The following is a 17008-nucleotide window of genomic DNA, read 5'->3' as shown; positions in this document are numbered from 1 at the left end:
TCTGGGCTAAATTTAGGCACTCTGCTTAATCACATTGACAGTCTGTTGAATCCAACTAGTGAGCCTTTTGTGATTGGATGCCATATGCAGGCCAGATCGTGATGTCATCAGAAGTAGTGGCCAGAAACAATATTCAATTTAAAATGTCCCTTTAAGCTTTTGCCACTTATCTTACTCTCCTGCTGAGGAAAATTGGGGACAGATATTAAAACAGACGATAAGAGAGACAAACAAGTCTTGTTTGCACAAACTCTGTTTTATTGTATTGAATAATGTATGTGCCCAATTTTTCTCAGCAGAAGAGAGAAATAGAAAACTAGTTCAAAAATGGTGGTGTCCATTACTTTATAGTGACTAGAGTATTTTATAGAAACTAAAACTTTACACTTAATTGTAAAAATACATCTACATATTATTCTCAGACTTATCTTTGCTTTGAATAGATATTAACTGTTTAATAGCCCTTTAAAAGCCTGCTTCAGAGCTGCATTGCACTACTGGGTGCTAGCTGAACACATCTGGTGATCCAATGACAAGAGACATATGTGTATAGTCACCAATCAGCAGCTAGCTCCTAGTATTGCTTTACTGCCCCTGTGGTATGCTTTTCAACAAAAAATACCTAGAGAATTGGTTAAATTGGCTAATAGAAGTAAAATATAATTTCTAAATACATAATCGTGTGCTCTGCTTGAATCATGAGTTTAATTTTGAACAAAATAAATTAATTACAGTGCAGTATGATTTTTTTTTTTTTATAAATACCATGATTTGTAATTGTAATGTTGTTACTCTCCTTAACTGCAGATCTCAGCAGCAGCCCAAAGTGAGGAACTATTAAAGGCGTAAGTGAGAATGGTCTTGTGCTTTTAACCCTTCAAGGTTTTACTGTCATTTTGCAAGTCGTTTATAGAGAGACTTTTTAAACATTTTATATGTAGCTATTTAGCAATTCATCACTTTACAGCTGATGTATACTCTGCATATATTTAATGTGACTTCATAACACATGCAAATGGTGAAATCATTGGTCATAGAGTAGGACGTCCTCTCATAGCTTTTAGGCACAGCAGAGATTTATTTTGTATGTTATATCAAAATGTTATATCACATCTTAGTTAGAGAAATATGAAAACATGGTTTTATTTCCCCTTCACAGTTTATGTACCAATTCTCTGTATGACAGCAAGTCTTTAAACAGAGCTTACTTAGATACCATCTTTTATACTTTTTTAAAACTGTATTGCGTTCAAGTAGTAATTTACATGAATATTTGCTCATGGTTTAAGGAGTATATAGAAATGTTAGGGTGAGTGAATGAGCCCTTCTGTGTCATCTTCAGAGCATTATCTAATAAATTATCTGCAGATGAAGTTAAAAGTTCACTAGCTGAAAAATCTTATCTGGACAGGAAACTTTATATCCTGTACCTAACCAATAGAGACCATGTTGATGTTTGTGTTTAATAGGACCTCATTATGTTTTATAAATATTCTGCAGTTTTTTGTCATGTTGTTAGACACCTTGTGTCCCCCTAGTTTTGCATTACTGTAATGAAACCCTGCTTTACTGCTAATTTAAAAAAAAAAAAACTTTTTGTATAGGTTGCTTGTCTGTTATATTGTGTTGTTTGTTGTGCCAATGTAATGAGTTACACAAGGACGCTTGGCATACTAGTGCAGGGGTTGATGCATTTATTTAATTTTTGTGTAAAGGTTTATATGGAACCACACATAATGTTGGTAACTAAGTAAAATCCTAGTTGCTCTGGCTCCTCTTTACTTAGATATATGCAAGAACCACAAACTTACATGGATACACTGTGTCTCCTACTTAACTGTCCTCTCCACTGGGTCTCTGTTCTGATAACATACTCTGTTTAAATCATAGATGGTACATGCAGCAAAACAGGTTTAAAGATCCTGCACTTAAAGGGACATGAAACACAAAGATTTTCTTTCATGATTCAGATAGAGAATACAATTTAAAAAAAGTTTTCAATTTACTTCTATTATCAATTTTGCATCTTTCCTATGTTATTCTTTGTTGAAGAAATATCTAGATAGGTAGCGTGTACGCCTGGAGCAGTACATGACAGGAAATAGTGCTGACATCTAGCGCTCTTGCTGATGTATAACATTGTTGCAAAACTGCTGCAGACACGTGCACACTCCTGAACATACCTTCCTGCTTTTCCACAGAGGATAACAAGAAAACAAAGAAAGTTTGATAATAGAAGTAAATTGTAAAGATGTTTAACATTGTATGTTCTATTTGAACCATAATAGAAAAATATTGGGTTTTAGACCTTCCCGGTGGTGTTATTCATGATAATTCAGTAGGAATATCTGTGTACACTAGGGGGGCTGTTTTGCACTTGTATATACTAGTGTATTTGCTGGGTGCGTTTATGCTTCTGCTCTTTATAAATAACTTTCAACTAACACAAGCATCAATATTTAGACTTGCAGAGAAGGACACAAATATTACAAATCTGCATAATGAGCTGGAATCTCTGAAGTCTGCAGTGGAGCAACAAAGGACGAAGAACAACGTAAGTTTCTAGGCATCACTTTTAATCCTTGTTTTCTCTTTTGCTGCTATTACTGTTTAGATTAACAAGACCAACATCCATCAAGGATAAACAGCTACACACTTCTGTTTGGCAGCTATGCAAATATAACTTGCATCATGTGCTTTTCAAATGTAAATGAATTAGGGGAACTCTGCATGAAGTGTATCCTCAGATCACATTTTAATGTTTAAAGCAGGTCTATCGGAGCTGCAGTTTGTTGTTATAGGGTCTGACACCAGCTACGGGTGTGATGCAAAACGACTTGTGTTCAGTGGGTCAGAGCTTACGCTAGTGTTTCACCCACGCTCCTATTAATAGTTCATTTATAGATAAAGGGGCATGAAACCCAAAATCTTTTTTCTTTCCTATCACATGGAGAGTTCACGACGTCATTCCAATTACTAGTGGGATAGTCAACTCCTGGCCAGCAGGAGGAGGCAAAGAGCACCCCAGCAAAGCTGTTTAGTGTAACTTCACTTACCTATAATCCCCAGTCATTCTCTTTGCCTCTGTCAAGGGAGGATGTGCGAAGATGGTGTCTGAAGATATTTAATCCTTTAATATGGGTACTTTTCCCTGCAAGCAAGGATTTATGGCTATGCTGTGTCCATAAACAAAGCAGAGAGATATGTTAGTTTGGGACCCTCAATGTCCTTCTAGTGGTCCATAAAATGTCACTTTGTGCTGAGCCACCAAAACATGTGCTCTAAGTATAAATAACTGCAACCTCCACTCCCAAACCTCAAATGAAAGAGAGTCAATTGATAAATTGAGGTGACATACCTCGACATCCAATATGCCCGTGAGATAATGTAGGTTGTGCCGGCTTCAGGTGAGACCCGGCTGGCCTTTTAAATACTCCGCCAAACGCTCTGCGTATATTCGGGAGCTACTCACCACAGTGGGGACGCTTGCTTCAGACTGACAACCAGTCCACAGTAAGAGGAGTCAGTGACGTTTCCTTTGACCTTCCTATGAGGGAGAGGAGAAGAATCTCTAGAGCCGAGTTTTAACAGGCTTGGCAAATAAAGTGCAAGAAAACGAAATGTCCTGCTGGTGAATTGACATTCAAAAAATAAAGTTGGACAGTTCGTAGATTAAACCTCAAAATTTATTCCATCGATTAAAACAAAAACAAGGGAACAACAGCTTTAGGGAGAGCGTAACACCACCTGGCTTACGCGTTTCGGCTTACGCCGTAGTCATAGCCAATAGGTGCTAGGGTCTGCCAACTTCCTTTAAAACAAATATTATTTAACCCTATAAGTTATTGCAAAAAACGAAACACCCTACCCTAGTTAATCAATGAGTTACTATAGTAACGCTTGAGACGCTAAACAATACAGGACATATGATGATAGACAGACTATGAAGAAATACAAACTGTGTCAGTGCAAAACAACTAACAAAGCAATATTGATGGTATTGTAATTATCACGGAACATGTAAGTTGATAATGGATGTACCTCAAATATTCAACATTTACAATGCATATTAATATAAAGTTTAATCCAACAATAATTCATATATGCCTTAACTGAATGAAATCTAAAGAATAGATTCCTGATATTTATAAGCTCCAAATTCTATTTTGGAACCATTAACAAACCCATTTATGACAATCAGAATATAGAAAATATATTTTTCATGATATGAGAAAAAGTTAATATGAAAATATATTCAATTTAAAATATGATGTGAAAAACTAGAACTTACTATGCAAAAGAGATAAAGAGGTCAGCCACCACATATCAAATAGATATAACTATTCCCAATAATTAATAAGATCATACCTGGAATTTAAACCTTTGTGCCTAGCCTAAATATCCAATACATCTCTCTCTTGGTCAACATTTGCTCCAGATTACCTCCCCTTTTGGGGGGTCTCACTTTCTCAATTGAACACCACCTGAAGGAATGCAGCTTACTGTAATGTTTTTTAGCAAAATGTTGCACAAGCGGAGTTGAAGATCTGCCCAATGAGATGGTGGACAGATGTTCCCGAATTCAGGAATTGACGTCTCTACTGGTGAGCACAATGTATTGAACGTTGCAGAAAGTGCATTCAATAAGATAAATTACAAAGGTGGAAGTGCAATTCAAGCATAGTTGTATATCAAAAGTTTCTCATGTGACAGATATGCTGTGTCCATGTCAATCTCTTTAGTAAGAGTAATGGTGGCTATTAGCAGTTAGAAAGCGGCAAGATTGTCTTTGCTTTATCTCTAACATTATTGCTACCCCTTTATAGAAAGCCCGGGTTGGTTACTCTGTTCTTTCTTTTTCCGAAGGTCCCTGACAGAGTGTGGAGTGTCTCACATCTAAGAAGCTGTTCCTGCCTTGCAACTGGATCTTCAGGTAAGTGCTTTTGCCTTCTAGGTTAGAAGGATTCAGCACTTCTGGGGGTTAATTCCCTCAGTGGATATAATGGAACTTAATTCTCTTATTTGGGGATTTAAATAGTTTGGGCAGCACTGACTGAGCACTATACTGTAAAGGAAATATAGTGGTCTGGGGAAGTTTATTATTCTAAGGGATATGCTATTCCTAAGGATAACTATGCTATTATAAGAGCAGCCTAGACGCCTTTTCGAGTTTTGTGCAGCGGCAGGTCTAGCTGGTGTTTGCCTGGAATTATCTAGGTACTAAAACTGAAATTAGGGCTCTATGTGAGATTAAAAACCCTCCAGTGGCCCTGTTCACTTAGCCGTTTTTTTCTCCCCTGTCTGTGAACACCGGGAGTGTTAGAAAAATTCTCCCCCAATCGTTAAGGGTTTTTTGAGTAAGGAATTGCTTTAAAATCTTGCCTGATCTTTCCCCTCTTTCAAGCGGCAAATCCTTCTTTTTCTTTCATGTAATTAGCAAGAGTCCATGAGCTAGTGACGTATGGGATATAGATTCCTACCAGGAGGGGCAAAGTTTCCCAAACCTCAAAATGCCTACAAATACACCCCTCACCACACCCACAAATCAGTTTTACAAACTTTGCCTCCCGTGGAGGTGGTGAAGTAAGTTTGTGCTAGATTCTACGTTGATATGCGCTCCGCAGCAGGTTGGAGCCCGGTTTTCCTCTCAGCGTGCAGTGAATATCAGAGGGATGTGAAGAGAGTATTGCCTATTTGAATTCAATGATCTCCTTCTACGGGGTCTATTTCATAGGTTCTCTGTTATCGGTCGTAGAGATTCATCTCTTACCTCCCTTTTCAGATCGACGATATACTCTTATATATACCATTACCTCTACTGATTCTCGTTTCAGTACTGGTTTGGCTTTCTACTACATGTAGACGAGTGTCCTGGGGTAAGTAAGTCTTATTTTTGTGACACTCTAAGCTATGGTTGGGCACTTTTATATAAAGTTCTAAATATTTGTGTTTAAACATTTATTTGCCTTGATTCAGGATGTTCAATATTCCTTATTTCAGACAGTCAGTTTCATTATTTGGGATAATGCATTTGAATAATCAATTTTTCTCCTGTTAAGTGTGGTCAGTCCACGGGTCATCATTACTTCTGGGATATTATCTCCTCCCCTACAGGAAGTGCAAGAGGATTCACCCAGCAGAGCTGCTATATAGCTCCTCCCCTCTACGTCACCTCCAGTCATTCTCTTGCACCCAACGAATAGATAGGATGTGTGAGAGGACTGTGGTGATTTAATTAGTTTATTACCTTCAATCAAAAGTTTGTTATTTTATAGCAGCACCGGAGTGTGTTATTCATTCTCTGGTAGAATTTGAAGAAGAATCTACCGGAGTTTTTTCTATGATTTTAGCCGGAGTAGTTAAGATCATATTGCTGTTTCTCGGCCATCTGAGGAGAGGTAAACTTCAGATCAGGGGACAGCGGGCAGATTAATCTGCAAAGAGGTATGTAGCAGTTTATTATTTTCTGACATGGAATTGATGAGAAAATCCTGCCATACCGTTATAATGTAAACTCAGCCTTAAATGCAGTAGATGTAGCTGGTATCAGGCTGTCATGTATGTATATCTTACACTTCAGTATTCTGGGGAATGGTACTTCACTGGATTTATACTGTATGCATAGACTTAACCTAATTTGCAGGGACTTGCAATGGGTTTTAAATAACAATTAATTTATTGAGGTTAAACGTTTTTTTGCTGGCATGTAAAAACGTTTATTTATCTGAGGTACTGGGTGAAAAAATGTTTTGGGCACTATTTTTTCCACTTGGCAATAGTTTTTGTTTAAATTAAAGCAGTTCACTGATCTCTCTCACTGTTATGTGTGAGGGGGAGGGGCCATTTTTGGCGCTTTTACTACGCATCAAAAAACTCAGTCAGAGGTTCATTTTCTTCCTGCATGATCCAGTTCATCTCTACAGAACTCAGGGATCTCCAAAGCCTTTTTTTGAGGGAGGTAATCATCACAGCAGAGCTGTGAAGATTGTAGTTGACTGTGATAAAAAACGTTTATTTGTGTATTTTTTTCTGCTGCCTGGGTTAGTTATCCTTTGCTAATGGGAACAATCCTTTGCTAAAATTGTATATTTCTGACAAAGATTGATGCTATAACTTAATTATTTTCAACTGTCAGGCACAGTTCGTTTTCATATTATTGTAAATTACTTGAAAAAGCATTTCCAAGTTGCTAGTTAATTGCTAGTGTGTTAAACATGTCTGATTCAGAGGAAGATACATGTGCTATATGTGCTAATGCCAAAGTGGAGCCCAATAGAAGTTTATGTACTAACTGTATTGATGCTACTTTAAATAAAAGTCAATCTGTACAAATTGAACATATTTCACCAGACAACGAGGGGAGAGTTATGCCGACTAACTCGCCTCACGTGTCAGTACCTGCATCTCCCGCTCGGGAGGTGCGTGATATTGTAGCGCCGAGTACATCTGGGCGGCCATTTCAAATCACATTACAGGATATGGCTACTGTTATGACTGAAGTTTTGGCTAAATTACCAGAACTTAGAGGCAAGCGTGATCACTCTGGGGTGAGAACAGAGTGCGCTGATAATATTAGGGCCATGTCAGACACTGCGTCACAGGCGGCAGAACATGAGGACGGAGAACTTCATTCTGTGGGTGACGGTTCTGATCCAAATAGATTGGATTCAGATATTTCAAATTTTTAATTTAAGCTGGAAAACCTCCGTGTATTACTAGGGGAGGTGTTAGCGGCTCTGAATGATTGTAACACAGTTGCAATACCAGAGAAAATGTGTAGGTTGGATAAATATTTTGCGGTACCGGCGAGTACTGATGTTTTTCCTATACCTAAGAGACTTACTGAAATTGTTACTAAGGAGTGGGATAGGCCCGGTGTGCCGTTCTCACCCCCTCCGATATTTAGAAAAATGTTTCCAATAGACGCCACCACACGGGACTTATGGCAAACGGTCCCTAAGGTGGAGGGAGCAGTTTCTACTTTAGCTAAGCGTACCACTATCCTGGTGGAGGATAGCTGTGCCTTTTCAGATCCAATGGATAAAAAATTAGAGGGTTACCTTAAGAAAATGTTTGTTCAACAAGGTTTTATATTGCAACCTCTTGCATGTATTGCGCCTGTCACGGCTGCAGCAGCATTTTGGTTTGAGTCTCTGGAAGAGACACTTCAATCATCTACACTAGATGAGATTACAGACAAACTTAAAGCCCTTAAGTTAGCTAACTCATTTATTTCAGATGCCGTAGTACATTTAACTAAACTTACGGCTAAGAATTCCGGATTTGCCATTCAGGCACGCAGAACACTGTGGCTAAAATCCTGGTCAGCTGATGTTACTTCTAAATCCAAATTGCTTAATATACCTTTCAAAGGGCAATCCTTATTCGGGCCCGGGTTGAAAGAGATTATCGCTGACATTACAGGAGGTAAAGGCCATGCCCTGCCTCAGGACAAAGCCAAACCAAGGGCTAGACAGTCTAATTTTCGTTCCTTTCGTAATTTCAAAGCAGGAACAGCATCAACTTCCTCTGCACCAAAACAGGAAGGAGCTGTTGCTCGCTACAGACAAGGCTGGAAACCTAACCAGTCCTGGAACAAGGGCAAGCAGGCCAGGAAACCTGCTGCTGCCCCTAAGACAGCATGAATCGAGGGCCCCCGATCCGGGACCGGATCTAGTAGGGGGCAGACTTTCTCTCTTCGCCCAGGCTTGGGCAAGAGATGTTCAGGATCCCTGGGCATTAGAGATCATATCTCAGGGATACCTTCTGGACTTCAAATCCTCTCCCCCAAGAGGGAGATTTCATCTGTCAAGGTTATCAACAAACCAAAGAAAGAAAGAAGCGTTTCTGCGCTGCGTACAAGATCTTTTATTAATGGGAGTGATCCATCCAGTTCCGCGGTCGGAACAAGGACAAGGGTTTTACTCAAATCTGTTTGTAGTTCCCAAAAAAGAGGGAACTTTCAGGCCAATCTTGGATTTAAAGATCCTAAACAAATTCCTAAGAGTTCCATCGTTCAAGATGGAAACGATTCGAACAATTTTGCCCATGATCCAAGAGGGTCAGTACATGACCACAGTGGATTTAAAGGATGCTTACCTTCACATACCGATTCACAGAAATCATTACCGGTATCTAAGGTTTGCCTTTCTAGACAGGCATTACCAGTTTGTAGCTCTTCCATTCGGACTGGCTACGGCTCCAAGAATCTTAACAAAGGTTCTGGGTACTCTTCTGGCGGTACTAAGACCGCGAGGAATTTCGGTAGCTCCGTACCTAGACGACATTCTGATACAAGCTTCAAGCTTTCAAACTGCCAAGTCTCATACAGAGTTAGTACTGGCATTTCTAAGGTCGCATGGATGGAAGGTGAACGAAAAGAAGAGTTCTCTCTTTCCACTCACAAGAGTTCCCTTCTTGGGGACTCTGATAGATTCTGTAGAAATGAAGATTTACCTGACAGAAGACAGGTTAACAAAGCTTCAAAATGCATGCCGTGTCCTTCATTCCATTCAACACCCGTCAGTAGCTCAATGCATGGAGGTGATCGGCTTAATGGTAGCGGCAATGGACGTAGTACCTTTTGCACGCCTACATCTCAGACCGCTGCAATTGTGCATGCTAAGTCAGTGGAATGGGGATTACTCAGATTTGTCCCCCACTCTGAATCTGAATCAAGAGACCAGAAATTCTCTTCTATGGTGGCTTTATCGGCCACACCTGTCCAGGGGGATGCCATTCAGCAGGCCAGACTGGACAATTGTAACAACAGACGCCAGCCTACTAGGTTGGGGCGCTGTCTGGAATTCTCTGAAGGCTCAGGGACTATGGAATCAGGAGGAGAGTCTCCTTCCAATAAACATTCTGGAATTGAGAGCAGTTCTCAATGCCCTTCTGGCTTGGCCCCAGTTAACAACTCGGGGGTTCATCAGGTTTCAGTTGGACAACATCACGACTGTAGCTTACATCAACCATCAGGGAGGGACAAGAAGCTCCCTAGCAATGATGGAAGTATCAAAGATAATTCGCTGGGCAGAGTCTCACTCTTGCCACCTGTCTGCAATCCACATCCCGGGAGTGGAGAACTGGGAGGCGGATTTCTTAAGTCGTCAGACTTTTCATCCGGGGGAGTGGGAACTTCATCCGGAGGTCTTTGACCCGATACTTCGACGTTGGGGCAAACCAGAGATAGATCTCATGGCGTCTCGTCAGAACGCCAAGCTTCCTCGCTACGGGTCCAGATCCAGGGATCCGGGAGCGGTTCTGATAGATGCTTTGACAGCACATTGGACCTTCGGGATGGCTTATGTGTTTCCACCCTTCCCGATGCTTCCTCGATTGATTGCCAGAATCAAACAGGAGAGAGCATCAGTGATTCTAATAGCACCTGCATGGCCACGCAGGACTTGGTATGCAGATCTAGTGGACATGTCATCCTGTCCGCCTTGGTCTCTACCTCTGAAACAGGACCTTCTGATCCAGGGTCCATTCAAACATCAAAATCTAACTTCTCTGAAGCTGACTGCTTGGAAATTGAACGCTTGATTTTATCAAAACGTGGGTTTTCTGAGCCAGTTATTGATACCTTAATACAGGCTAGGAAGCCTGTTACCAGAAGGATTTACCATAAAATATGGCGTAAATACTTATATTGGTGCGAATCCAAGAGTTACTCATGGAGTAAGGTTAGGATTCCAAGGATATTGTCTTTTCTACAAGAAGGTTTAGAAAAGGGGTTATCCGCTAGTTCTTTAAAGGGACAGATTTCAGCTCTGTCCATTCTTTTACACAAACGTCTGTCAGAAGTTCCGGACGTTCAAGCTTTTTGTCAGGCTTTAGCTAGGATCAAGCCTGTGTTTAAAACTGTTGCTCCGCCATGGAGTTTGAACTTAGTTCTTAATGTTTTACAGGGTGTTCCGTTTGAACCCCTTCATTCCATTGATATCAAGTTGTTATCTTGGAAAGTTCTGTTTTTAATGGCTATTTCCTCGGCTCGAAGAGTCTCTGAGTTATCTGCCTTACATTGTGATTCTCCTTATCTGATTTTTCATTCAGACAAGGTAGTTCTGCGTACTAAACCTGGGTTCCTACCTAAGGTGGTCACTAACAGGAATATCAATCAAGAGATTGTTGTTCCATCTTTGTGTCCTAATCCTTCCTCGAAGAAGGAACGTCTGCTACACAATCTAGATGTAGTCCGTGCCCTGAAATTTTATCTACAGGCAACTAAGGATTTTCGTCAAACGTCTTCCCTGTTTGTCGTTTATTCTGGTCAGAGGAGAGGTCAAAGAGCTTCGGCTACCTCTCTCTCTTTTTGGCTTCGTAGCATAATACGATTAGCCTATGAGACTGCTGGACAGCAGCCTCCTGAAAGAATTACAGCTCATTCTACTAGAGCTGTGGCTTCCACTTGGGCCTTTAAGAATGAGGCTTCTGTTGAACAGATTTGCAAGGCTGCAACTTGGTCTTCTCTTCATACTTTTCCCAAATTTTACAAATTTGACACTTTTGCTTCTTCGGAGGCTGTTTTTGGGAGAAAGGTTCTTCAGGCAGTGGTTCCCTCCGTATAAAGAGCCTGCCTGTCCCTCCCGTCATCCGTGTACTTTTGCTTTGGTATTGGTATCCCAGAAGTAATGATGACCCGTGGACTGACCACACTTAACAGGAGAAAACAAAATTTATGCTTACCTGATAAATTCATTTCTCCTGTAGTGTGGTCAGTCCACGGCCCGCCCTGTTTTTTATGGCAGGCTAAAGATTTTTTTGGATTATACTCCAGTCACCACTACACCCTTGGGCTTCTCCTTTCTCGTTGGTCCTTTGGTCGAATGACTGGAGGTGACGTAGAGGGGAGGAGCTATATAGCAGCTCTGCTGGGTGAATCCTCTTGCACTTCCTGTAGGGGAGGAGATAATATCCCAGAAGTAATGATGACCCGTGGACTGACCACACTACAGGATAAATGAATTTATCAGGTAAGCATAAATTTTGTTTTTTCTTACCTTAAAATTTGACTTTTTTCTCTGTGGGCTGTTAGACTCGCGGGGGCTGAAAATGCTTCATTTTATTGCGTCATTCTTGGCGCGGACTTTTTTGGCGCAAAAAATTTTCTTTGTATTTCCGGCGTCATACTTGTCACCGGAAGTTGCGTCATTTTTTGACGTTTTTGCGCCAAAAGTGTCGGAGTTACCGGATGTTGCGTCATTTTTGGCGCTAAAAGCATTTAGGCGCCAAATAATGTGGGCGTCTTTTTTGGCGCTAAAAAATATGGGCGTCATTATTGTCTCCACATTATTTAAGTCTCATTGTTTATTTGCTTCTGGTTGCTAGAAGCTTGTTCACTGGCATTTTTTCCCATTCCTGAAACTGGCATTTAAGGAATTTGATCAATTTTGCTTTATATGTTGTTTTTTCTATTACATATTGCAAGATGTCTCAGATTGACCCTGAATCAGAAGATACTTCTGGAAAATCGCTGCCTGATGCTGGATCTACCAAAGTTAAGTGTATTTGCTGTAAACTTGTGGTATCTGTTCCTCCAGCTGTTGTTTGTAATGAATGTCATGACAAACTTGTTAATGCAGATATTTCCTTTAGTAATGTTACATTACCTGTTGCTGTTCCATCAACATCTAATACTCCTGTTCCTGTTAACATAAGAGATTTTGTTTCTAAATCCATTAAGAAGGCTATGTCTGTTATTCCTCCTTCTAGTAAACGTAAAAGGTCTTTTAAAACTTCTCATTTTTCAGATGAATTTTTAAATGAACATCATCTTTCTGATTCTGATAATGTTTCCTCTGGTTCAGAGGATTCTGTTTCAGAGGTTGATGCTGATAAATCTTCATATTTATTCAAAATGGAATTTATTCGTTCTTTACTTAAAGAAGTCTTAATTGCATTAGAAATAGAGGAATCTAGTCCTCTTGATACTAAATCTAAACGTTTAAATAAGGTTTTTAAATCTCCTGTAGTTATTCCAGAAGTTTTTCCTGTCCCTGATGCTATTTCTAAAGTAATTTCCAGGGAATGGAATAATTTGGGTAATTCATTTACTCCTTCTAAACGTTTTAAGCAATTATATCCTGTGCCATCTGACAGATTAGAGTTTTGGGACAAAATCCCTAAGGTTGATGGGGCTATCTCTACTCTTGCTAAACGTACTACTATTTCTTTCATGTAATTAGCAAGAGTCCATGAGCTAGTGACGTATGGGATATACATTCCTACCAGGAGGGGCAAAGTTTCCCAAACCTCAAAATGCCTATAAATACACCCCTCACCACACCCACAATTCAGTTTTACAAACTTTGCCTCCGATGGAGGTGGTGAAGTAAGTTTGTGCTAGATTCTACGTTGATATGCGCTCCGCAGCAAGTTGGAGCCCGGTTTTCCTCTCAGCGTGCAGTGAATGTCAGAGGGATGTGAGGAGAGTATTGCCTATTTGAATGCAGTGATCTCCTTCTACGGGGTCTATTTCATAGGTTCTCTGTTATCGGTCGTAGAGATTCATCTCTTACCTCCCTTTTCAGATCGACGATATACTCTTATATATACCATTACCTCTGCTGATTCTCGTTTCAGTACTGGTTTGGCTATCTGCTATATGTAGATGAGTGTCCTGGGGTAAGTAAGTCTTATTTTCTGTGACACTCCAAGCTATGGTTGGGCACTTTGTTTATAAAGTTCTAAATATATGTATTCAAACATTTATTTGCCTTGACTCAAAATGTTCAACTTTCCTTATTTTCAGACAGTCAGTTTCATATTTGGGATAATGCATTTTGATTTGACCATTTTTTCTTACCTTAAAATTTGACTTTTTCCCTGTGGGCTGTTAGGCTCGCGGGGGCTGAAAATGCTTCATTTTATTGCGTCATTCTTGGCGCGGACTTTTTTGGCGCAAAAATTCTATTTCCGTTTCCGGCGTCATACGTGTCGCCGGAAGTTGCGTCATTCTTTGACGTTATTTCGCGCCAAAAGTGTCGGCGTTCCGGATGTGGCATCATTTTTGGCGCCAAAAAGCATTTAGGCGCCAAATAATGTGGGCGTCTTATTTGGCGCGAAAAAATATGGGCGTCGCTTTTGTCTCCACATTATTTAAGTCTCATTTTTTATTGCTTCTGGTTGCTAGAAGCTTGTTCTTTGGCATTTTTTCCCATTCCTGAAACTGTCATTTAAGGAATTTGATCAATTTTGCTTTATATGTTGTTTTTTCTCTTACATATTGCAAGATGTCTCACGTTGCATCTGAGCCAGAAGATACTACAGGAAAATCGCTGTCAAGTGCTGAATCTACCAAAGCTAAGTGTATCTGCTGTAAACTTTTGGTAGCTATTTCTCCAGCTGTTGTTTGTATTGATTGTCATGACAAACTTGTTAAAGCAGATATTATTTCCTTTAGTAAAGTACCATTGCCTGTTGCAGTTCCCTCAACATCTAAGGTGCAGAATGTTCCTGATAATATAAGAGATTTTGTTTCTGAATCCATAAAGAAGGCTATGTCTGTTATTTCTCCTTCTAGTAAACGTAAAAAATCTTTTAAAACTTCTCTCCCTACAGATGAATTTTTAAATGAACATCATCATTCTGATTCTGATGACTCCTCTGGTTCAGAGGATTCTGTCTCTGAGGTTGATGCTGATAAATCTTCATATTTATTTAAAATGGAATTTATTCGTTCTTTACTTAAAGAAGTTCTAATTGCTTTAGAAATAGAGGATTCTGGTCCTCTTGATACTAATTCTAAACGTTTAGATAAGGTATTTAAAGCTCCTGTGGTTATTCCAGAAGTTTTTCCTGTTCCTAATGCTATTTCTGCAGTAATTTCCAAAGAATGGGATAAATTGGGTAATTCATTTACTCCTTCTAAACGTTTTAAGCATTTATATCCTGTGCCGTCTGACAGATTAGAATTTTGGGACAAAATCCCTAAAGTTGATGGGGCTATTTCTACCCTTGCTAAACGTACTACTATTCCTACGTCAGATGGTACTTCGTTTAAGGATCCTCTAGATAGGAAAATTGAGTCCTTTCTAAGAAAAGCTTATCTGTGTTCAGGTAATCTTCTTAGACCTGCTATATCTTTGGCTGATGTTGCTGCAGCTTCAACTTTTTGGTTGGAAACTTTAGCGCAACAAGTAACACATCGTGATTCTCATGACATTATTATTCTTCTTCAGCATGCTAATAATTTTATCTGTGATGCCATTTTTGATATTATCAGAGTTGATGTCAGGTTTATGTCTCTAGCTATTTTAGCTAGAAGAGCTTTATGGCTTAAAACTTGGAATGCTGATATGGCTTCTAAATCAACTTTACTTTCTATTTCTTTCCAGGGTAACAAATTATTTGGTTCTCAGTTGGATTCCATCATTTCAACTGTTACTGGTGGGAAAGGAACTTTTTTACCACAGGATAAAAAATCTAAAGGTAAAAGCAGAGCTAATAATCGTTTTCGTTCCTTTCTTTTCAACAAAGAACAAAAGCCTGATCCTTCATCCTCAGGAGCAGTTTCAGTTTGGAAACCATCTCCAGTCTGGAATAAATCCAAGCCAGCTAGAAAGGCAAAGCCTGCTTCTAAGTCCACATGAAGGTGCGGCCCTCATTCCAGCTCAGCTGGTAGGGGGCAGGTTACGTTTTTTCAAGGAAATTTGGATCAATTCTGTTCACAATCTTTGGATTCAGAACATTGTTTCAGAAGGGTACAGAATTGGTTTCAAGATAAGACCTCCTGCAAAGAGATTTTTTCTTTCCCGTGTCCCAGTAAATCCAGTAAAAGCTCAAGCATTTCTGAAATGTGTTTCAGATCTAGAGTTGACTGGAGTAATTATGCCAGTTCCAGTTCAGGAACAGGGGATGGGGTTTTATTCAAATCTCTTCATTGTACCAAAGAAGGAGAATTCCTTCAGACCAGTTCTGGATCTAAAAATATTGAATCGTTATGTAAGGATACCAACGTTCAAAATGGTAACTGTAAGGACTATCTTGCCTTTTGTTCAGCAAGGGAATTATATGTCCACAATAGATTTACAGGATGCATATCTGCATATTCCGATTCATCCAGATCATTTTCAGTTCCTGAGATTCTCTTTTCTGGACAAGCATTACCAGTTTGTGGCTCTGCCGTTTGGCCTAGCTACAGCTCCAAGAATTTTTACAAAGGTTCTCGGTGCCCTTCTGTCTGTAATCAGAGAACAGGGTATTGTGGTATTTCCTTATTTGGACGATATCTTGGTACTTGCTCAGTCTTTACATTTAGCAGAATCTCATACGAATCGACTTGTGTTGTTTCTTCAAGATCATGGTTGGAGGATCAATTTACCAAAAAGTTCTTTGATTCCTCAGACAAGGGTAACCTTTCTGGGTTTCCAGATGGATTCAGTGTCCATGACTCTGTCTTTAACAGACAAGAGACGTCTAAAATTGATTGCAGCTTGTCGAAACCTTCAGTCACAATCATTCCCTTCGGTAGCCTTATGCATGGAAATTCTAGGTCTTATGACTGCTGCATCGGACGCGATCCCCTTTGCTCGTTTTCACATGCGACCTCTTCAGCTCTGTATGCTGAAGCAATGGTGCAAGGATTACACGAAGATATCTCAAACAATATCTTTAAAACCGATTGTTCGGCACTCTCTAACATGGTGGACAGATCACCATCGTTTAATTCAGGGGGCTTCTTTTGTGCTTCCGACCTGGACTGTAATTTCAACAGATGCAAGTCTCTCGGGTTGGGGAGCTGTGTGGGGATCTCTGACGGCACAGGGAGTTTGGGAATCTCAGGAGGTGAGATTACCTATCAATATCTTGGAACTCCGTGCAATTTTCAGAGCTCTTCAGTTTTGGCCTCTTCTGAAGAGAGAATCGTTCATTTGTTTGCAGACAGACAATGTCACAACTGTGGCATACATCAATCATCAAGGAGGGACTCACAGTCCTCTGGCTATGAAAGAAGTATCTCGAATTTTGGTTTGGGCGGAATCCAGCTCCTGTCTAATCTCTGCGG

The 17008-nt window shown here is 40.0% G+C and overlaps 1 protein-coding gene across 1 annotated transcript in view; it reads left to right on the top strand.

Annotated features, from left to right (window-relative positions):
• Positions 1-17008, top strand: part of KTN1 (kinectin 1) — a 394527-nt gene that overhangs the window by 278024 nt on the left and 99495 nt on the right. Inside the window, 2 exon segments of the mRNA XM_053697334.1 lie at positions 808-845; positions 2464-2554. Of these exon segments, the coding sequence (XP_053553309.1) occupies positions 808-845; positions 2464-2554 (129 nt within the window).

The sequence above is a fragment of the Bombina bombina genome, chromosome 1, assembly GCF_027579735.1.
Source record: "Bombina bombina isolate aBomBom1 chromosome 1, aBomBom1.pri, whole genome shotgun sequence".
In the NCBI taxonomy this organism is placed as follows: Eukaryota; Metazoa; Chordata; class Amphibia; order Anura; family Bombinatoridae; genus Bombina; species Bombina bombina.
This window is presented reverse-complemented; position numbering and strand designations above follow the sequence as displayed.